Below are 23,669 nucleotides of genomic sequence, written 5' to 3'. Positions count from 1 at the left end.
CAACAGTGAGAGGCCCGCGTACCGCAAAAAAAAAAAAAAAAAAAAAGTTAGAAGGGGGCAAAGAGAATCATAATAAATATTTTTATGTCTACATGTATGTGTCCATATGTGCCTGCTCACGCGAATCTAGGAGCGTGTGCATAAGAGTGTGTCCATAGGCGAGCACATAGAGAATCAGGTGTTTAATACAGGACTTAATTGACAGAGGTGTTTACAGTGCCATAGAGTTATATGCTCTTATTTGAAAGCATATCCTGTATCCTAAGACTAGTCGAAAACATGCAGACACTGGAAGGGTTGCTGAGAAGAAAGAGAAACGCTGTCCTGCTTCTCCACCCTCACTTTCATCCTGCGCCTCCTTGCCTTCCGCTTCCGGCTGAGAACAGCGCGTCCTTCTGGGCACAGGGGTAGAGCATCTCTCCTGCTTGAGGCCATGTTGCGTCTCAGGGGGAGGCTCTGATCACAGCATCCTAATCTCTGTGAGTAGGCTACCCCTGTCTCTGGGAGCTGGTGAAGTGAGACAGCGACTCTCCAGCATCCAGCATCGCGTCTGGCACATAATAGGAACCCTGAGTGGTGGTGTCATCGTTTTTGCTGCAACCTCTGTTCCTCTTACTAAGAATAGACCTTAGTCACCCTATATTCCACATTTGGGACCCAGAGAAGAAAAGTCGCTTGGCCGGAACCACAAAGCAGCTGGTGGCAGGGCTGGAACCAGAGCAGGGCTCCAGACCACATCCTTAGTCCCGGAGTCAGTGTGCAGATGTCACAACGGTACACCTTCTTCTGGTGACAGTCATCAAAGCCTGCTTTTGTGCATGGCTGTCTTCCTATACTAGACTCTGAGCTCCCTGACGGCAAATACTTTGTCTGCTTCTGCCTGTGTCCCCTGGACCTGGCACTGTGCCCTGCATGTGGTAGAATCTCAGTGCATATTTGTTGAATTGAATTACATGCAAAGTAAGAAGAAACTATGAATAGGAGTTGTCAGAAGAATAGCTGTTAAGCAGAGTGCTGTCAGGTTCTGACCATCCAGCAAACAAAAAGCATGATTTCCCGGATTTGGGCCGTGATAGTGTGTGCCCAGATGATGGGGAGGGAGTGACTTCCAGGCAGCAGTGACAAAAGGATAGAAGCTTCCTACTGTTCAAAATGACGCGTTTAATCAGTTAGTTGTTGGCTAGATGCACGTGAGATTGTTTGGAGGAAGAGGAAGAAAAGTAAAGAAAAGCAATTTAAAACTTCGGTGGTGAAGCCCTTCCAAAGTCTCATTAGTAAAAGTATGCTTAATTGTTTAACATGAGTTTGGAGGGCTCCCCGTTAAATGTTGCAAGCTCCCTGAAATCGCGTGTGTGCTGTTCCTATGTTTAGCACGTTTCTTCTCTTCTTACAGAAATCCTGGGTGACACTAACCCAGGTTTGGTCAAAGTATCACAAAGCCCAAATATTTCACTCTGAATTGGGAATCTCCTGCTTTTTCTTCATTTCTTATAAGAAAGTTTGTTTAGATTTTGGTGTTTTCCTAAATTATCTGCCAATTTTCAGGAGCCCAAACATCATAGAAGTCTCACAATGATGGGTGATCTTAAAATTCACGCAGAACAGTGGGTCGAGGCCACCTGGGCCAGAGGAACTCGTATGATGGCAGCTTGAGGGGGAGAACCCCGCTTCTGGACCACGACGGCTGTGGACCCAGGGGGCCCAGCTCCCAGAGGAGGGTCTGGATAACTGGATGGGATTAGGTTGTAATCAGTCGATTTAAATCATACATGGGGGCTGCTTTTTAACTTTGTGGCCTCTTTAAATATAGTTTTTATTTGTATTGTCTCTGTTTGCTATTCTAAAGAATATTCTGTCTTAAAATAACAGGGAATGTGGCACAGTTGTGATGTGGCTCTCAGAAAGAAAGCCACACACAATTCAGATCCTATAAGTGGAGACAGCTACCCTCGGTGGTTAGAGAAAAGCGGGCTGGGTGCTCAGTATCAGCAGGGAAACAATGACCTGAACTGTAAGACACAGGACATGGGAATGGTCTTAGGGGATCCTTCTTTAGCGGAATTTAACTTTGCTGCCTTGACACATGGTGGCCAAGTGTATGCTTGGGAAGTCATCCTGCATGAGCTGTTAATCCATTTAGCAAACATTTTGTTCAGGGCACTGATCCCCAGATTCAGAACAGGCTCTGGGATGACTCAGATCCCCAGCCCAAGGATTCCTCTGTGTGTGTGTGTGTGTGTGTGTGTGTGTGTGTGTGTGTGTGTGTGTGTGTGTGTGTGTGTGTGTGTGTGCGCGCGCGCGCGCGCGTGCACGCAGGAGCGATTATGTTTTTTGAAAGTACAGTTCAGCATGACAGTTGCTACCATTGGTACTTACGACACTTTTTGAGGCACAAATTAGAAAGAACACAGGAGAAAAGTCTGCAGCAGCACGGTGACGATCTCATTCCTAAATAAGAGAAGAACGAGCAACAACGCAATTTAAGTGGACGGTGCACGGGAAAGCGGAGTTTGCAGTCACACACACACGAAATGCAGATGTCACACACAGAAAGTTGTCCAGCTCCACTCAAAAGTCGAAAAAGGTAACTTAAAGCAATACCAAGATACAATACTTGCGGATTAGAGCGGTGAAAAAGACAGCACATTTTTTTAAGTTATACCATAGACCCACACCCACCCTCAATTAGAGGGCGAGGAGACAGTGTTCACTGGAGTCCAGGGTCTCTGCCTGGGGCGCTAATGCCCTTGTCCCCTGTCTGCCCTCTGGAACCACCCTCCCCTCGTGCGTGACCTGCACCCCCCCACCCCGGAGAGGTTTTCCGGCTCCATTGGCAAAGGCACCAGAGCGGACATGAGCTATGGCCCAGGGTGTTTCAGGAGCTGCTGCGTTTCTGCAGCTCCCTTCTCATTTCCTTTGGCCACGAGCGCAGTACGTTCTAGATGAAGGCTACCCTTTCAGCCCAGATCCTGGAGGAGGACCAGCACGGCCACAGCTGACCATCTACCAGGATGTAACATTAGCAAGGAATAAACTTTCATTGTTTTAAAGCACTGAGACTTGGGGGTTTTGTGTTTGAAACCACAAGCTTATTTAGTGAAAACCAGCTATAAAACCTTTTTAACACAGCAATTGCAATGCCAGTAACTAGCTTAACCAACACAGTCTTCCCTGTGTGTGAAGATGTATGTTAGAGGGACTTCTGCAACAGTGTTTATGGCAATGAAAAAACAAAAGGAAGCCACCTAAATATCCATCAGTAGGGAGTGGACCAAAGAAATACGGTATATCCACGTAATGGAATACTATACATCTGCTAAAAACGAAGGTTTATAGATTGTGAAAATTATCTACATCATTGTATATTACAGTATTTACCGTTCTGCAACTTGTTGTTTTCATGCAACGTGGTATTTTTCATACTTGCCCGTGTTGATGGGTGTCTGTCTACTCATTTCACGTGCTCTGCGATCTTCCACTGGGTGAACAGACAGACTGCATTTAAGTCATCCCCTCCCCTGCCCATGGCTAGCTCGGCACTTGTGGCTCAGACATAGCTGCTGTTGAGAACGATCTACTGCGTGCTTGCCTCCTTGTGTCCGTGTGCAGGGCTCGCTCTGAGATGTGGTCCAGGGATGGGACTGTCTGGTGGTGTCAGGGATCTTCAGGTTTCACAGCCGTTGCTCAGTTGTTCTCCACAGTGGCTGTGTTTACTCATCCTGTGGGCATTTGGCTTCATTCTCTTGCTATTGTCAGACTGGATATTAAGACAATATAAAAGATGTTACACTGAGGTATGCTATTTTATACTGTGTGTGGCATATATGTTATTGTGAACACATACCATGCGGCAAAAATATCTTTTAAATATGCAGAGAAATAATAAATACTAACTCCAAGATAACAGTTACCTCTGGAAAGGGAGCAGACTGAGATTAGGGCAGGGCACACAGGTGACCTCAAAAATCTGTGTATTATGTTTTATTTTTCAAAAGTAAGGCAATATGGTATAACCTTAAGGTCTGATAAAGCTGCATATTTACATGAAAGGTTTTTTATATTTTTTATTTGTATGTTTAAAATAATTGCTTATGTGTAAATTTGACCACTTATATGCAGAGAAACATTTGAGGACATTTTAGAAACATTTAGGTTACTTCTGGAAAGTGGGGTGAGAAGGGTCTTTTACTTGTCACTTTTATTCCTTTTTGTAGTTTTTGAATTTTTTTAGAAACATATATCAAGTTTACGGATTTAAAAATAAGAAGGGACTAATCCAGGCTCAGCAACTTTCTTATTGTATGGCTGAGACAAAAAACACAAAGCTCTTGAAACCTGTGTTTTCTCATCTGTAAAATATGGTTAGAAGCACCTGCTTTGTAGAGCTGGTGTATTACAAATTATTCATATACACACCTAGCAGAGTGCCTTTTACATAGTAGGCACTAAATAAATAATAATTGTTTACATTATTAATAAGAATGGAGGATGTGCTCTGTTTGCAAATTTACTCACCCTGAAATGTGCAGAGAAAAGAGATGCAGGTTCTTTATTTCTCAGTAACTGATCTGTTCTTTCACATGAGTGCCCCATGGGGAAATGGATCTTTGAGCCAGAAAACTTAGTTTGGCTCAATAATTTAAACCCACAGCCAGTGCTTAGATCCCCTTCAGTGAGTGCTGTCCCTTTAGGTTAAACGCACAGAGTCTCCCATCACTGCTCACCCTCCCCGTCCCTGGGTCAAGGGTGCCAGGTTTAGCAAATAAAAAGACAGGACACCCAGTAACACAAAATTTCAGGTAAACAACAAATGGATTTTTAGTAGTAAGTCCCAATACTGCATGGGACATATTTATACTGAAGAATATATATTGTCTATCTGAAATTCAAATATAACTGGCTAAGCTGCATTCTGTTGGGGCAATCCTATCTGTGGGTGAATGGGGGAGGGCCACATGGTCGGGGAGACGAGGCCTCGGACCTCCCGGACTTCGGATGTGCACTGCATAGTGTCTGGGCCCAGTCCCAGGTAGCGGACAGGCTTCAGGTCCACTGCTGCTGTGACCGCAGTCTGTCTCTCAGCTCAGCCAGGCCGGGGGGTGCTCCCGGGCCGGACCAGCCCATCTTGCCTTTCCATGGTACCTCGGACTGCACTGCTTTTCTGCCACATTCTCTCGGGACACAGGACTAGGATGTCCCCTCAGCAGCCCCTGTGGGGTGGGCTCTGAGCCTCACTGTGGTGAGATCCATGGCCAGTACCCTGGCTCTCAACTCAACCGCTTGTCACGTGGCCCCTTGGAAGCAGGCAGGAAGTTTTGATGATGATTCCCGGGAAGCTGCCCAAATAGTACGAATCCCCAGCTTAGGTGCAGCCACCCCTGGGAGTTCGTAGCGTCCCAGAGACCCCAGCCTGAGGCAGAGGAAAAGCAGCCCCAGGGCCTACAGCTCCCAGAACACGTCCATCTTTCTCTGCACACCTGCCCTCCGCCAGCCTTCACTTCCTGTCTGTCTCCTTCCTCCCAAGTGCACCAGGGCCAAAGGGGCAGCCTCCCCTGCTCCGTCCTGTGTGTTCTGTGATCATTCATTCGGCATTCGCTCCACGAATATGTAATCGAGCCCCAACTACGTTCCAAACGGTATTCTAGATGCTGGAAATAATGGCAGTAAAGACAGACTTCCAGAATTTGTTCACATAAATTCTAGAGCTTGCATTCTAGGGCAGTTGAAAGGGCCAATGAACAAATACTGAAAATGCATACCAGAGGGTCCTGCCGTTAGGTATGGGCGGCGCCCTGTGAAGACCAGGCAGCAGGGGCAGGTGGAAGCTGGGCCGATGGTCGTGGAGGGGTCTCTTCCAGTAAGTGGTGGGAGGAGGCGTCTGAGCAGACACTTAATGAAGACAAAGACAAGCTGCGCCGGTGTTTGGGGACGGAGACTTCAGGCAGAGAGAACAGTAGGTCCGGTGGGAACAAGCTTGGTGTCCGTCACATCCCACGGGAAGGCTCGCCCCGACCGAACAGGAGGAGTGCAGAGAAGCAGCAGAGATGAAGTTAGAAAAACCCACGCCTGCCTCTTAATACACCTTCAGAATAGCTGAAAAGTAATTTACAAAGCCTTTTTCTCTTTCTGGACCCTCCTTTTGCTAAAAAGAATAACGAAGTCGACCTACAGACTTGACCCACAGCTGGCCAGGCCCCCTTCTCACCCCAGGGCTGCAGCTTCAGGACAGCCTTGGAGCTGGAAGCTGCGAGCTACGTCATCAGGGAAAACTGAAACGCAGGTGAACATTTGCAAAATTAGGCCGTTACACTAGTGAGTTTTTACCAAGCGTTACAGGAGACCAGTGGAGGTGATGGCTTCCTCTGGGAGGGGCCAGCAAGGCAGCTTGGAAAGGTGACTTAGGACTGAGTCTGCAGTGATTGACCAGAACTCCATGAAGACAACGTGGAATTGGGTCTGGACAGTCAGAATGAGGTTATAAGGGTATAGGTGTTTTATGTCCTTATAATAATCTAAAACACACACACTTTCCATTGGGTTCATTGTAATTGACGCGGACACAAAGCTAGGAAGACGTGCCTGTAACACCCAGGGCCCGGCCTCTGCCATCGTCCATGGCTGCTGACTCTTCCACGGAGCTGGGCGCCCCGGAGCCCCCGGTGAGCACCTTGTAACAAAGGCTTGGTTCTCTTCTGTTCTCCACGAAACTCACGACTCCCTTTTTATTTCTCTGCCCACTGCAGGTCCTGGGGTCCCCACGGTGACCGTGCACAACACGACAGATAAGAAAAGTAAGTGCTTTTGGTCTTTCCTTAACTCTTCCTGCGGCTCGGGAGGAAAGAAGCAGAAAAGCTTTATGAGATAATCTGCGCAGAGTTTCTTTTTGGAGGCCAAGATGGCTCATGTCCTAGCACTTCAGAATGAAGCCCGCGGTCGCCAACACTGATTCGATGGGATGGAAGTGTAGGTGCGGGCCTCCCAGCCAGAAGGTCCCGCAGCTCCACCAGTGCCGAGGCCTGGAGGCCACCGCAGGGCGTGCCGGCCTTGCCTGCGACACTCTGGCTCCTATCTCGATGGCAGGGTTACAGGCCCCAAGGAGAGCTGGTTAGGGGGAAAGTTCTGAAAAGGAGATCTCCAGCAGCATATTAATCACTGGGTAAAAATGGTTAAAGTGTTCAAACGTCGATAAAATAGATTTATTTAGAGACAGTGTTTAGAAAAAAATCCAAAATGATAATATTCTTAAAAATATCAAATAGGGCTTCCCTGGTGGCGCAGTGGTTGAGAGTCCGCCTGCCGATGCAGGGGACACGGGTTCGCGCCCTGGTCCGGGAAGATCCCACATGCCGCGGAGCGGCTGGGCCCATGAGCCATGGCTGCTGAGCCTGTGCGTCTGGAGCCTGTGCTCCGCAACGGGAGAGGCCACAACAGTGAGAGGCCCGCGTACCACACACACACAAAAAAAACTATCAAATAATTATCAGGAATTCAGAATTAAAGATAAGTAATAATATAATCACAAGTACATAATTAAATCATTTAAATGTAAAGAAAAAAAAGCCAAAGAATGGATGTCAGAATGGATACAAAGCCCACTCAAAACACTTGCACGGCATCAGAGGGAGGCAAGCTGAGCGGGAGCTGCTTCTCCTCCTCAGAGGAGGGGTGAGTCTACAGGGGGAAGAGATGTGCCTGGCCCCAGCCACTTCTCCAGCGTGGTCTACAGTGGGGGACCATTCTAGGAGGCTGAGAGATTCGGGGGTCTGGCCATAGTCAAGTGATTGCACTACAGTGACTACATGACAGTGACTTCACGACAGTAACTACAGTACAGTGACTGCAATACAGTGACTACAGTACAGTGACTGCATCACAATGACTACAGTGCAGTGACTGCAGTTCAGTGACTGCATGACAGTGACTACAGTCCAGTGACTGCAGTACAGTGACTACAGTACAGTGACTGCACAACAGTGACTACAGTACAGTGAGTGTGGTACAGTGACTACAGTACACTGACCACAATGACTACAGTACAGTGACTGCAGTGCAGTGACTGCACCACAGTGACTACAGTATAGTGACTGCATGACAGTGACTACAGTACAGTGACTGCCCCACAGTGATATGAGAGGTCGCTACTGGGGAAGCTAAGGTTAGGGAGCACAGAACTCAATGCACTATTTTTGAAGCTTCCTGCGAATCCATAATTTAAAAAGTAGATGTAACTCTGCTTAAGAAAGCCATTCAGTTCAATACTTTTACTTCTTTGGAGGGTCCTATTATTTTTCTATCCAAGTCAGTGGGTTAATACCTACCTTTTCAGAATGGATTTTGCTTTTAGTCATGTTCAGGCCTGGATGTGATGACACCATTAGGGGTCCTGAGGGTCAGGACCGTGAAAAGCTCCCAACGCCCCCTCCTCCCTCCCCCCACCGCCTTGCCGTTCCCATGGTGCTGGGTAGTCACCATCGCTTTCCTAAGGCTCGGGTGTGAGCGAAAATGAAGCAGATTTGTATCTTAGATATACGGAATAGCAGCGACACAACATTTTATTCATTCTATTTATAAAATAACGTATGGGGGGTGCAGTGCCTCTAAAAGAGAGTTCTGAGGTATTTTACTGATTCTACTCGGGAAGCCAAACGACCAGTTATTTTCATGTTTGGTTGGTTAGCTGCATTAACCAGTCATCCCAACCACCATGGACAGACTGGAGGTTGTAGGTCGTCGTCCATATTCTATTGTGGCGCTCCTGACACAGCAGGTATTTTTAAGCATTTTACTGTTGCAGTTGAGCTGTCACTCTTGTGGCTGATTCCCAGAGGCAAAGAGAGAGGGCCCAGGGAATAAGAAATAAAAAGCACTTTGCACACGGGGTGAGGTGGGCTCTGCAGTCGGTGTCCCATTCGTCTCTGAAATTTAACAGAGAACCTGGAGGTGACACCGTCGTGCTTCATCTCAGCCACGTGCTGCTTGATGGGACACTGGACAGCATTTACGTCCCGTGCTGATGTGTGGAATCTTTTCTGTCACCTTTGTTGTATAAGCCTGTGCATGTGGTTACATTTGAGCTCGGTTTTCCTGCAGCCTAATGCATACTCAGGAGATGTTTCACTCTGACTTTCCCTGTTTCTGCGTTTATAGTTCTTGGTATAGCTCAGAATTGGTCAGACTTTTGACTTAAGCCACAAAATTAAGGAAAAGGCATGATCTCAATGTGGCTGCTGCTGTGGTGCCCACCACCCAAGAGAATAGGGGTGTTTCGTTCAGTGTCTGATGTGTGTTCTGAGATGGCAGTTTGAGGGGCTCCAGAAAGACCCCCTGGAGTACCTACTTCTCCCCGCCCAGCAGGTGCCTGAAATACTCCTGTTGTGTATTCATTCCTGTGGGTGTGGACATCACACCTGCACAAAGGCTTCTTTTAAAATATAAAAATCTCTTAGATCGGGCTTCCCTGGTGGCGTAGTGGTTGGGAGTCCGCCTGCCGATGCGGGAGACGCAGGTTCGTGCCCCGGTCTGGGAGGATCCCACATGCCGCGGAGCGGCTGGGTCCGTGAGCCGTGGCCACTGGGCCTGCGCGTCCGGAGCCTGTGCTCCGCAGCGGGAGGGGCCGCGGCGGTGGGAGGCCCGCGTACCACAAGAAGAAAAAAAAATCTCTTAGATCATTTGGGATCACGTTTGGCTACGTGTAACAGAAAACTCAAGATAGCAGTTGCTGAAACTGGATGGAAGACGTGTTGCTTTGTGATGCACAGTGGCATCGTGTCTGCATCCCGGGCTGGAAGACAGGAGGGCGGGTGAAGCACAGGGTGGTTCCTGTAACTGAGCGCCTCAGGCTGTCTCCCCACAGGGGCTGCCGACACTCTGCTTCCATCTAAAGGTCACAGCTTGGCCGCGTGTCCACCAGGCTGCCAAGGATGCTGGGAAATGTCTTTTATCTGGGCTCCCCGCACCTCAGATAAAGTCAGGATTTTGCTACTGAATGATCAGAGCTGCTGTAACAGCCACCACCGAAATCTCAGCAGCTTCGTGTATGAGTTTCCTAGGGCCATCATCACACGGTAGCACACGCTGGGGGCTTGAACAACAGAAATTTATTGCGTCGCCTTTCTGGAGGCTGCAAGTCCACGATCAAGGTGTCGGCAGGGTTGGTACCTTCTGAGGCTGAGGGAGACGCTGTCCAGGCCTCTCTCCCAGCTTCTGCTGGCTGCTCTTGGTCTTTGACATCCCATGGCTTATGGAAACGTTGCCCCAGGCTCTTCATCTTCTCCCTGTGTGCATGTCTGTGTCCAAATCTGCCCTTTCTATAAAAGGACACCAGTGGGCTTCCATGATGGCGCAGTGGTTGAGAATCTGCCTGCTAATGCAGGGGACACGGGTTCGAGCCCTGGTCTGGGAGGATCCCACACGCCGCGGAGCAACTAGGCCCGTGAGCCACAACTACTGAGCCTTCGCGTCTGGAGCCTGTGCTCCGCAACAAGAGAGGCCAAGGATAGTGAGAGGCCTGCGCACCGCGATGAAGAGTGGCCCCCGCTTGCCACAACTAAGAAAGCCCTCACACAGAAACGAAGACCCAACACAGCAAAAATAAATTAATTAATAAACTCCTATCCCCAACATCTTAAAAAAAAAAAAAAAAAAGGACACCAGTCATATTGGATCAGGGCCCACCCTAATGACTTCAATTTTAGCTTGATTTCTCTGCAAAGACCCTGTTTCCAAATGAGGTCACCCTCACCAGTCCTGAGGGTGGGGACTTCAGCATCTTTTGTGGGGATGCAATTCCACCCAACGCTCAGCAGAACGAGGGTTTCTATTTCGCGCACACAAAATACAGGTTGCTCTCCTGGTAGGAACCCAGGGCTGCAGGCTCCTTCTGGGGTGTGGCCCCAGCATCTTCAAGGCTCTGCTTCTGGCCCTGGAGACAGGAAGAGCAAAAATGGGAAGGTTCTGTGATTTTTGTGTTGAGGCCTGGCGGTGGTGTGCATCCTTTCCAGGCAGAACTCCTGCACGTGGGCCCACCTAGAAAAAGAGAAGCTGTATGCCTGGGAAGGGGGAGAAACTGATGAGTTAGCAGTCAGTATCACAGGACGTAAAAACCAGAGTGAATCTAGGAGGCCTGTCCCTGAAAGGAGTGACCTAGTGGGTAAGTATGGGCCATTCTTGGGTAGATTACTTTGGTCTGACCATGAAGGCCCTTTCCAGACAGGTGTGGTCAATGCCGGGAGGCTCATAGAAGGGGGGTGACCCCACCAAGGAAGGTTCTCTGACTGTGGCTGTGAGCACCAGGGCCCAGCATGGAACCATAAGGACAGGGGGACCAAACGGCAGGGAGCGGGGCTGGTTGTAGAGGTGTAAGACCTGACCCTACACTGGGAGAGCTTAGCATTGCTTAGGACATAAAAGACATAAAGATGAAGGACAGACAATGTAATAATAAACACAACCACCTAGGAGAAACCATAAAGACTTACATGTTCATTAGTGCCTGGTTTGAGCAGTGGTTTGAGTTCTGGGTCTTCCTCAAACCCAGAGACAAGGTCCCGGAAGACCTGAAAGAAGAGCCCAGCTTTGATCTAAGGCTTCAGAGAAAATGGGTCACAGGGGCTTTCAAATTTGGTAGGGATCTGAGATTTAGGTTATTTCTGTGATTTTGTAAATTGTCTTCATTTTCCCCACACTCCTGTGGGAAGCAGAACTGGTTTCCGGAGACATCTCAGTGGAAAGTTGGCAGGTGATGCCGGAGAATAGGTTTCCTGTTGCCCTTCATGGCACCAGCCCCAAACGCAGAAACGCAGGGACGAAGGGTCGGCCGCTCGCGGGAGACCACACCGCTGCCTCCCTCCCCAGCAGGGTCTCCCCGGCCCCCTCCCCAGTTTCACCCAAGCCTGGCCCTCCGTCTGCGTTTGCCTCTGACCTGTCCTCTTCAGGGGCTGTGTCCCCAGACTTGTGCTCCACGGCTCCTTCATCCCATAGCTGTCTTCAGCTGCAGCCCACCGCCTGCTGTCCCAACCCTGCCAGGTAGGCTCCTGACTCCCCCCCAGGCACACCTGGCAGGTGCATTCAGACAGCTATGATGCCCTAGCAAGTGTCTGGTAATTGAGTGTTTCCCAGACTTGAATAATAAGCAGACCCTATATAAAGGGGAGAAAGTAAGACTTCTGATACTATGTCTGCGGACCCCAATTTAAGAACTCGGCTTAAACTAACGTCTTATTTCCTAAGAAATGCATTTCAATCCTAAACAGGTGCGGCAAAAGAGAGGTTTTATATTTTTAATCAGCAAAAGAATTGAACTTTTGCTTATCATTCAAATGACCCAAAACAATTAATTCTCAGGTAACAAGTGGTCTTCTGTCGGAATGGTGGGCAGACACATGACAAGGGATGGTTTACTTGTTGACGATACCGGGAGCTGTGAGATGCTGCACACCCCGTTGCTCGTGGCAGAATAGAAGGGAAACCTGTTCTGTGCTGGGAGTCAGAGACTTCAGAGTGAAGACAGTGTTGACGGCGAGTCCAGCCTCTTTCTTTTAAAGACTGGAGCTCAGAGACCGCGAGAGATGCAGTGTCCGCTCCACTCCTCACGGCTGTCGGGGTGCGTCCTGTACTTACTCCCTGTTGACTGTGTTCTGCAAAGACTGTGCACGTTGGTCCTACCTGGTTGTCGGAGCTCAGCTGAGCATCCCTCCTGGCTGCCCCCGTCTGGGAATAACCCGTAATCACCACCCCTGTGCATGTAGTAGATGCCAGACCCAAGGCCTGGATCTCACCTGTCACCCCACGTCCAAGGGCTCCATCCCCACGGTTCCCGTCGGATGGTGCGTGACAGAGCGCGTTTACCCACGTCCCCTTGCTCCCTCCCTCTCCTGACCCCGTGAGGAAGACCTCACAGGCAGCATAGGCTCTGCTCCCCTGAAAAGACAGCCCAGGTTCAAGCTGCAAGAATACTGACAGCTAAGACTGTTTCTTCTGGAATTCTTACTGTTCAAGAGCAAATACTCTCAATAAGAGGAGAAAGTGAGAAGAAATTTTTAAAAAGAGAGAAAGGGGAAGGAAGGGAGGGAGGAAAGGAGAACAGCAAAACGTCACAAAGTTAACCTACGAGTGGGCTCAGGTTTTTAAAAAGACTTTTCAAATGTTTAGTTTCTTCCGTTCCCTCTGTCCGCCCATGAGTGGCATATGCCCACCAGGTGCCAGTCGCAGGGGTGGGACAGGAAGGCCGTGTGACTCGCACATGGTGACTAGGGCAGGACCCCGTGCCTCGGCCCCCGCCCTGCGCCATTCCCTGTGCTGTGCCGGAAGCTGACACCACAGGAGAGGCCTGGGGCCGCCTGGAAAATAAGAATTGAAGGCTGCAGGCCCCGACAGCGTGTCAAACCCAGAGTCCAGCCCGCGGGCCTTGGCGGCGGGGAGTCAGCCGGGGATTCTTCTGTGTGTTTACCTTCTGGTGTGTCTGGCGTCGGCTCCGGAGCCTCCCTGCCATCTCATCTCCAGCTGCGCCACCACAGAACACAGTGCCCTCAGGTTTTGGTTTGTCTGTCGAACTGGGTGGGCCCCTCTCGGGTGAGGGGTGGAGCCGGTGCCCCCAGACCCTGGGCCCGTCCGAGCCTTGGGGCTCCTCTGCTGGGCTCGGATCCACGTGCGTCACGTGCAGGACCACACGGCTCACTGAGCAGCCCTCGGGCCTCAGGTGCGTTTCACATGGGCTGTGCTCTTCGGGGCTGAAAAGGCCGTGGAAACGCTCCAGGAGCATCACAGAGGCAAGCGGTGGGCTCTCCATCCCCCCGGCTGGCCCTGCCTGCAAGAGCCATCCTGTGAGTCTCCGGCTCCGAGAGGGCACGCCCTGTGCCTGTGCTGCCCGAGGCTGCGTCGTGAGCATCTCCTGGAAACAGGACCTGGAGAAAGGCTGGAGGCCTCAGGAGTGGTGGTGACAGCGACCGCGACCTCAGGCAGGTTACAGAGCTGGCTTGGGGCCAGCGCTGCTGCGGACACTCTGTGTGTTTCCACTCATCCCACCCCACCACAGCCCGTGAGGCAGGAGCTCTCACTACCCCCGTTATTCATGAGGAAAACCGAGGGCGAGGAGTGCACCTGAAGTGGCCTCAGCTGGAAAGCGCTGGGGCACAGCCCGTCCCTCCCCTCGGAGCACCGAGCAGCTCAGCCTGCGGCCAGCGCGGCCGGGGGCTACTCAGGCCTAGTGGCTCCATCCTGCGCCTGCCCTGAGCCGGACCAAGGATCCTTTGCTCTGGGATGAACCCCGCTCAGCCCCGGTGTGCAGCCTCGGGGAGGATTCTGGGGTCGGCAGGACCGAGCCCTTGAACTGCACCCCGAATGCTTAATCCCCGTCAGCACCGCATCCACCCCTTTTATTTAACATAACCAAGTAACCGCCTAATACCGAGGACCAGCCTGCCTGAGGCTTCCCGGACAGTACTGAGCGCGAGCTTCACAGCAAGTTACCTGAGATCACATGGCCACGACCAGGCCAGACCTCGGTTCATGTGACCCTAAGCACAGCGTCCCACACCCGGGCCCCAGGAGCCCAAGGCCTTTGCTTTGCTGTCACCTGAGAGATGTGCTCACAACCGCAGCATCACTGATCACTGCTCCAGAGGCAACCCCGGTTGAATCTGACGCAGCGCTGAGTCCCTGATGGTGTTTCGGCCCGGCAAGCAGAGTACAGAGCTACCTCAAGTCGGGAGGGCAGGTCCCACCGGCGTGCAGATCGGAGGCAGGACGTGAGGCCACCTGCCCGCAGCCCAGTGGCCCGCAGGTGATCGGGCTCTTGGGGAGGTGGCCTTAGGGCAAACTGTGGAAAGCCTGGACGTCCAGCTGTGTATGGCCCACGTGGTGGGACAGTGACAGGCAAACAGAAGCCGGGGGAACGCAGCTCGGCAGGCGGCAGATGGGCCCCGAAGGTCCGGTCAGGGTCGGACGGCAGCGATCGTTCCCTGGATCCCAGCCCCGCTCTGAAATTCGAAATTACTGTTTCGGAAGTCTTTGTCTTTCCTCCTCCTCTGCTCCCGACCCCAGAGCCACCCGGGGAATATTGGACTTCTTTCCCTTTAGAAAATCTTATCTGCAGACAGAGCCTGCGGTGTCACAGATGTGACTCTGAATTATTTAGAAGCTGTTTCCTTAAGAACGTAATTATGGTCGGGACCAGAGCACACTCCTCAGGTGCTGGCGTAGGAAAACCAGCACAGTCGCTGCATTAATAGTTGCTGGCTTCAGTGTGAGTGTGAGGGGGGTGTGAGCTCGGCGTGCAGACACAATTCAGGTGCAGAGGCCTGCGAGCACCACACGCCTCCCTGCCCGGCACAGCCCGCGGGATAGAGTGCCGCAGGCAGTTTCAGCGTGGTCTGTGTCCCGGCATCGCCCGCAGTGTCGTGGCAGCTGCTCACAGACCCCAAGTTACCGGGGCGCCCGGTGTACCTCCTTCACCAGAACTCCTAGACAGGGCCTCTCCTTCCCACTCCCTTCGGTCGGGTTTTTACACAGAAGCAAAACCAACTCGCACGGCCGGCTGGCATCATAGGCGTTCTTCTTTGAGATTGTCCCAGACACAGGCTGTTTGGTGTCTTTCCCCTTTCTCACTCGGTTCTCTCTGCCTGGGAGACCCCCCTGCCATCTTCCTCCGAGGACCCACCCAGGGGATGTCACCTGTGCTGTCAGGCACGTGGCAAGCAGGTAGGATGGGGGGATGCCAGGAGGTGCCAGCCAGCGTGTGCCCGTCTCGGTCAAGGCCTCCGCTGTGTCTGGAAAGTCCTCCGGGTCCGCAGCTCCCCCCCGCCACACACACACTGGCAGCTCTTCTGGAGGGACAGGTGACGATCGGGTTTACAGACGGCTCGCTCTAGGCCAAAACACGGCAGGTTTGGGGGCGAGCTGGTGTTTGGCTGACAGAGTGCGGAGCGAGCAAAGCACATGGCGCCTTCTGCCCCTCAGGGCACCTGCCTCGGCGTCCCTGGGACGCTGGAGGGCCGGCAGGTCCACGGCTCTGTGCCCTTTCCTGAGTTGGGATGTAGTTGATGGGGTGGGAGCCACGCACGGCCCCTCTCACCAAGCCCACCCGCCTGCCGGCACGGTGCCCACACCACGAATGCACTTACATCACCCTGCTTCCAGGTGGCTTAGAATCTGGCTGGAGAGAAAGAGAGACACGGCAAAGAGAACAATTACCACCCAAACTGTGTGGCTTAACAACTGGACGTTGGGAGCTGGAGAACACAGTCTCCAGGTGAGATGGGGGTCTGGAGGGCGTCCGTGCCAGCCTCAGGCCGGGGTCCAGTCTGAGCCGTGCAGCCCCGGGGTGGGCAGGCCGCGTCTGCGATGCTGCAGCCACTGAGCAGGGAGGACGGGGCCCTGATGCTGCCGGGACAGGTGCACAAGAGGAAGCTGTCCGAAACACGCCGGGAAGGGCCCGGAAAAACCCGGCGGGCGGCCAGACTCAAGTAATCTGCAATCTGCATGCAGTCCCTGCCCTCCCGCTCCCCTCTGTAACACGAGAGGGGGGCGGGCCGCTCTTCTCTCCTCTGGCTCGGCTGCTCATTGGCTTCCAGTTGATTCTGGTCATTCGTGTCCCCAAGTCCGGCCAAGTGGCAATTCCTCCAAGGCCCAGAGCCAGCAGAGTCTCAGAACGGCCGCGGTCACCACCGCTCGGCGTCTGCCCGCTGGGGCACAGCCGGGGAGCAGCCATCATCAGCTGCCCTGGTTCTTGCAGGCTCCACGTGCCCTGATCTGATAATAGCTGATTCCACCAGACGTGAGAGGGGCTCACATCTGATTTAGGAGTGGCCGTTTGCATGCTCCAGACTGCAGGTCCCCACGGCCCCGGTGTCAAAAGAAGAACCCTTCGGGAAGAGGCCGGTCTTTTCTTATTTCCTCTGCCGTGCTTCTGCCGTCTCTGAATGCAATTATGGGAACAAATAAAATGGCTTAACTCAGCTCCCCTGTGGGACAGCCAGCTCTCTGCTGATAAAACCAGTTGTGTGGGCAATCATTAAATGAGAAATCTAATATTTAACTAAATTTAATAGTCTGTTGCTTTGGCGCCTTTCTGTGAGGGGTGGCATTTCAGTACAGAGGGACTAGCTAGTCCTGCGGAGGCCGTGTGTGCTTAGGATGACCGTGTGCGGTCAGGACGACCGTGTGCGGTCAGGACGACCGTGTGCGGTTAGGTCAACCGTGTGTGGTTAGGACAACCGTGTGTGGTCAGGACAACCGTGTGTGGTCAGGTCAACCGTGTGCGGTCAGGACGACCGTGTGCGGTCAGGACGACCGTGTGCGGTTAGAAAGCCGTGTGCGGTTAGGACAACCGTGTGTGGTTAGGTCAACCGTGTGTGGTTAGGACAACCGTGTGCGGTTAGAACGCCGTGTGCGGTTAGGACGACCGTGTGCGGTTAGAACGCCATGTGCAGTTAGGACAACCATGTGCGGTTAGGACAACCGTGTGCGGTTAGGACGCCGTGTGCGGTTAGAACGCCATGTGCGGTTAGGACAACCGTGTTTGGTTAGGTCAACCGTGTGTGGTTATGACAACCGTGTGCGGTTAGAACGCCGTGTGCGGTTAGGACGACCGTGTGCGGTTAGAACGCCGTGTGCGGTTAGAACGCCGTGTGCGGTTAGGACGACCGTGTGCGGTTAGAACGCCATGTGCGGTTAGGACAACCGTGTGCGGTTAGGACAGCCGTGTGCGGTTAGGACGCCGTGTGCGGTTAGGACGCCGTGTGCGGTTAGAACGCCGTGGGCTCCCGCACGAAGCCGCGGCTCCCGGATCCAGGGACAGGGAGCGCAGTGCTTCGCTGGCAAGTGTGTGTTCTCGTTAACTCCACGCAAGCCGAGCTTGTAGGCTGCAAAGCAGCACGTCAAGCCTGAGCCCGAAGCTTCTCCTTCAGGCTCATCTGGTGTCAGAAATATCAAATCCCGATGCAGACACGCGGAGAGAAGGTTATAACAGACCTTGAGAGGCTGCACCAGGTCTCTTCATTGTGAAGTTTGATCATCCAGGTCGGCCCCCGCTGGAGCCTTGTCCATCCCCCAGAACCAGAAGCTCGGTGCTGCTTCTCTGACAGCAAAGGACTCAGCCTTGCTCCTGACCCTGAAGACATTCTTCCTGGGCTCCTGACGACTCCCTCATCCTCACGAGTGTCCGTTTCTCTGGTCTGACCCACATTCGCACACCCCGAATCCCTCACCTGTCTCCACCAGGGCTTATCGCATAGGCAGGCAGAGAGGTCCAGGTCGCGGTCCAGAGGGCTGAGGCTTCCAGAAGACCCTGTAAGGTCTGTGCTCCAGCTCCTACGCTGAGCTTGGGTTTGGGTTGCCTCGATGCACTTCCTCAATTCCCAGAATTAACTAAATACTAACTTGGGTGTACCATTAGTCCTTCAAGCACTGTCGACTCTTCAATCAATTGAATAAAAATGTGCTTCGGTTTTGGGGGGTTTTTTGCTTTGTGCGGGAAGCAGTGGTTAATAGTCAGGCCTCAATCGCTTCGGCTCTTACCGCTAAGAGGTCTGAGCGCCAGGAACCTCTGAGAGCCTTCGGGCTTTCTGAAACACCGAGGAGGACCTCTCAGTCCTTTCCATGTGGGAAAAGGAAGAAAGACTTGGGTCGAAACCCAAACTCGGCTACTGTGAAGATGCATCATTTCCGGAATATGAATCAGATTTCCACAAACAGCTCTATGTATTCATGTTCCTGGAAACTAGTGTGTTTTGTCCCTGGGATGGGACTGAACACTGATGCCTTGGGTGGGATAGGGTCAACCAGGCAGATGACCATATCTCCTAGAGTTGGTGTTAAGTGCACCTGGAGAGGGGTACCTGAGGTGAAGCGTCAGGGCTTCTCTTTGAGGAAGTGATGTTTGACTTGATGAAGGGGGAGGAGCCAGCAACATAGGACAGCAAGTGCAAAGGCCCTGAGGCAGCAAAGAACTTGAAGAATGCTATTCTTTTTCATTATCTTGTGGCGCTCCCTTCTAATCTTCCTGCCCTATAAGTGTGGCTAGAACATGGGGAATAGATAGTTGATATCTCCTAAACCAACTCCTCTCAACAGACTGTGTATGCCTGGGATGCTGTGTTAAAGGGCTGAGGGCATTTGGACTCAGGGAATGAGTGTCCTCTCTGCTCTGTTAGGAGTTTGGGCAGGCAGTAGGGCAGGCACACCATGCCAGCGTCGGGCATCCCCTCCCAAACTTGCATGTGTGACCACAAGGTCGAGGGTTCCTTCTGGCTTTCCACAAAGGACAGCATTTCTTGCGTGCTACGTGGCGGGGGTCCCACTTCAGATTTTTTTGTAACCTTACCTGTTTGAGTGTTAGTTTCACCATTTCTCCCCTCACCTTTTCACCAAAGCTGAGTATCCAAATACGTGCTTAACAAACTTGAAAAACATCTTCTGTTTTGTTTCTTTGCTTGTCACCAGCCCTGGGAACTTTGAGCTGCCTCTGCCCCTGCAGAAGTTCTTCTGTTTTGTTTCTTTGCTTGTCACCAGCCCTGGGATCTTTGAGCTGCCTCTGCCCCCGTAGAAGTTCTTCTGTTTTGTTTCTTTGCTTGTCACCGGCCCTGGGAACTTTGAGCTGCCTCTGCCCCCGTAGAAGTTCTTCTGTTTTGTTTCTTTGCTTGTCACCGGCCCTGGGAACTTTGAGCTGCCTCTGCCCCGCAGAAGTTTGCTTATCATGCTCAGAGGCCATCCTCATGGCTCCACAGAAAAGACACTCATTGCTGGAGGTCCTGGTCCTGAGCAATGACCCACCTGCCCCGCCTGTGTGGAGTGGACGCCCGCGTCCGTGCAGGGCCCGCTGTCCTCAAAGGCACTTATCATGGAGGATGTTTGTGAGATTAGCTTATTCTTTAAAATGTTCACAAATGTTTCAAAGTGACTTGTCGAGCCCCTTAAAGATAAAACTTCCTTTCAAATGAACCACAAGTTGTCCCCAGGTAGGACTGAGGTGAGAGGAGAGAAAAGAAGTGGGGTGGGTTCTGTTACGTGTCAGATGGAGGAAGTCTGACACGTAACAGAAGGGCCACGTCTGCAGGGGATCAGTGAAGAGGGCTGATGGGGGCAGAGGGTCACAGCCAAGGCCTTTTGAGCTGTTACAACCTAAGGGTCACAGAGCTGGTGTGTCTACGGTGCGGGTCAGACTCCAAGGGAGATGGGCCAGTCCCCCTGCACTGCGGCTCACGTGGCTTCACTAACCGCTCGAGTGCCTGTCCAGACCAAGGTCCCCAAAGCCAGACACCCTATGACTAAGGCAAGAAACCCGAGCCCAACCGCTTTTCCTGGAAAACGTAATAACGGTCACGCTCCAGCTTCTACTCTCCTTTCTGTAGTGGTACTGAGGCCACTACATTTGTAAAACCGCTTGTTCTGACAGGCACGATGTCGGTCTCCCAAAACCAGCAGTCTTGAGACCAAGCACACCTAAAGCAACATGTGTGTGTGGGAGAGGGAGAAACGCCGTGGGGAGTGAGGATCGCGGGGGGGCAGGGGCGCTGGACACCGTGGAAGAACCTGCCGTCAGCCTGGAGCCCCTGCCCTGAGCTCGACTCTCCCCTCGTGCTGGGACCTGAGCGTATGATCTAACGTGTGCAGCTCTGGTTCCAGCCGTGGAGCAGTGGCCCTCTCCTCTGACGCAGGAGCTAGTGACAGGAGGCGCGTGAAGACTCGCGGCGTCAAGAAGCGGTTACTGAATCTGAGGGTGTCATTTTTTTCTCTCTTTCAGAAATTTTCGACCTAGAAACAAATGAACACGTGCAGAAAGCCGTAGACGATCGGCAGATGCCGAAAGCAGAATACAGGAAAATCGAGATCGACGACTACAGTAAGTGCTACGCTTGCTCCTTTCAACGGGAAAACCAGCATCTGCTCTGAAACAGCCTGACCATGACTGCCGGGTGGGGGGTCGCGGGGGAGCACGGGCTAGAACTGCATCCTCAGCAGCGAGGGGGACCGGGGGCCAGGGGAAGCTCGCGCTGAGCTGACTGCGCTCACAGCCACATGCTCGCTCTGTGACACAAAGACAGGAGCACGTGGTTTCTGTCCTCGAGAGGCTGACGGTTTCGACAAGACCCCAGACGGAAACCCGCTCCTTGTTGGGGCGGAACCGGTCATGATACCATCCACGAAAGCGTGTCCCCTGGAAGCTCCCCTTCTGTGCCGTTGACGTTCTTGGTCCTTCATCATCTTACGTCTAAGTGTTGCTCGTGGGCTGAGAGGCGTCCTGGAAGCTGGAGAAACAGCGTGAGGGGTTGGTGGTCGGTGCAGCCCGCAGCCATCCAGCGCTCTGCCTTGGCTTGCGTCCTTCTCCCTCTTGAACTGTCCGTTCAGCCATTCGATAAGCTTTTACGAGCACGTGCCCTGCAGCAGGCACCCCTAGGCCCCGAGGACCCCAGAGCACTGGCTGGAATGGGACTTGCATCTCCTGGAGGGAAGCAGCATTCTCATAGCCTCCTCGCCTCTGCAGACAGTCCCCCATCAGCCCAGCCCGGAGCTTTGCCACCCAGCGGGCGTCTGCCCTTGGGGACCGCAAGTGCACAATGCTCCGAACTCATCTCACCGTCCTTCCCCCAGCACCGTGTCCCCCTCCACGCGCTCCTCCTTTCGAGGGTGACACCCTTCGGTTGTGCTGACTGGTTTCAGATAACTTAGATTTCAAACCTTGAAGTCATCTTTGAGTCATCCATTCAGGTACCACCTGCCCCTCGTCTCTGAGGTTGGTGAATAGACTTCGTCTCCTGAGCTAACTTAGAAGGTCGCCAGGGATCAATGGAAAAGAGTGCGGAGATTGACTAGTGATGCCTGAACTGCAGGCCTGGGCCGGGGGAGCAGGTGGTAGCCCGAGCCTGTGTCTGCTGCCCCAGCCCATGTCTGGAAGCTCCTTGTCTGCCCAGCCCCTTCAGTGGGACAGCAGCTTATCACTAGGCTGGTGGGCCCTGGAGTATCACTCAGCACCCCTTGTTAGATTGGACCCAGCCGCCTGACAGACCGTGAGCCCCTAAGGGCAGGAACCAAGGCTCAGCTTGTGGAACGAAATCAAAGCCACCCAGACAGTGCATCCCGTAAAGCTGCATCCTTCAGAGCAGAAAGGAATGGCCCAGGAGCTCAGGGGAGAGCGTGAGAATGGACTGGGGTCCCGTGAAGGTTCCCAGCACGGTGGGGCTTGAAGGGGTTCCTGGAGTCGCTTTCGGTTGGTGGAGAAGAGGGGAGAAGGAGGGAGAAGCGTCAGCATGGTCGGTCGTGGGTGGGTCGGGAGGCTGGTGGAATTCCAGCCGCGGGGTTTTCCCAGGTGGCAGCCGACACGGGGGCCCTCACCCTCCAGCACCTTCATCCTTGTCCTGTCGTTGGGCCAGACGGAATCAGACTATATGGGAACCTTTCTAAACATCGCTAGAGATACAGGTAGGGAGAGAGATTCACCTGCGACAGTCAGAAAAGTCGGAAAATAGGATGTGTTTCAACCCGTCTCCCCCGGGCCCACGGGTGCAGAGGCCTTTCTCTTACAATGGCCCGTGTGCACTGGCTCTGATGAGGGGCTGATGGAGGAAACAAGAAGGAAGGGCCTGAGACGGGAGAAGAGATAGACTTAGGAGAAGCATGAGTGGAGCCTGCAGTCATGCCCGGCGGGGACATCACTGCCCACAGGCCAGGGCCGTCCCCACCGCCGCTCCGGGTCTGGGTTTCTCTCAACGTCCCTGAGACGCGCGCAGGTCCCACAGGATGCACTCGGCTCTGGAACCGAGGGCAGTTGTGCATGTCCAGGGAGCACAGCCCCAGGTGGCTGGGTTCAAGCACGTCCAGTCCTGAGCGGGAGAGGAGCTGTCAGTCAGAAAGAGGGAGACAGAGGAACTGGGCCGTCCAGAGATGCCCGTCATCAGGGCTTGGGGAACCACAGAACAGAAATGAGGGGCAGGAAGGATGCAAGTCCAGGCTGAAAGCGGGCTCAGGAGCCCTGCAGGAGGCGCGGCTCTGACACGATAAGGCAGAGCGGGGAGACCCGGGAACCCACCACAGGAGCCCGGGAGCTGTTTCACTGGGACAGAAACCGGCGACCCCTAGTCAGACAGGCCCGAAACCAGCTGCCCACAGGCAGGAAGCAGAACCTCTGCTGCCCTGGGACGTGTGCACTGGAGACGCGGCTCCTGACCTGTTCATCTCACGTCTCCGCCTCTTCCCTGCCGAGCTGTTTTCTGTAAAGAGAGCGACTCTGACCATACAGGGTGTCTTGTACAGACAGCCCCATCGCTGAGATTTCGTATTGCCAGGAAGTGGGTCAAAGGGATGTCTGGGCTGCCCGTGGGGAAGGCATCAGTGACTGGTTCAAACTGCCATGCAGAACCTGGAGTCCAGTCACTCAGGGCAGATCCAAGTTCGTGAGAGCCCTCAAATTAACTGGACATTTATCTTCGTGGTTTCCTTTTATAAGGAAGAACCAGAGGCAAGAAAACAAGAAAACAACTTCAGATCGATAGTGGATGGAGGGATGGAGGGATGCAGGGAAGGATGGATGCAGGGATGCAGGGAAGGATGGTTGGATGGATGGAGACAGGGATGCAGGGAAGGATGGATGGAAGGATAGGAGGGTGGATGAGTGAGCAAGCAACCTCCACAGGTCTGGCCCCACCCCCTCTACCCTGGTCTTTATCTGCAGACCTCAG

The 23,669-nt window shown here is 52.9% G+C and overlaps 1 protein-coding gene across 5 annotated transcripts in view; it reads left to right on the top strand.

Annotated features, from left to right (window-relative positions):
• Positions 1-23,669, top strand: part of DPP6 (dipeptidyl peptidase like 6) — a gene marked incomplete at both ends in the record, with an annotated part of 1,026,243 nt that overhangs the window by 981,643 nt on the left and 20,931 nt on the right. For all 5 annotated transcript variants that reach the window (XM_082662523.1, XM_082662525.1, XM_082662522.1 and 2 more), the window contains 2 exons: positions 6,744-6,791; positions 20,738-20,836. In XM_082662523.1, coding sequence (XP_082518649.1) covers positions 6,744-6,791; positions 20,738-20,836 — 147 coding nt within the window. The remainder of the gene's footprint in view (positions 1-6,743; positions 6,792-20,737; positions 20,837-23,669) is intronic.

This window comes from Grampus griseus (assembly GCF_964374135.1).
Source record: "Grampus griseus genome assembly, chromosome: 9".
NCBI classification, from domain to species: Eukaryota; Metazoa; Chordata; class Mammalia; order Artiodactyla; family Delphinidae; genus Grampus; species Grampus griseus.
The sequence above is the reverse complement of the archived record's forward strand: the minus strand, read 5'-3'. Positions and strand labels throughout refer to the sequence as shown.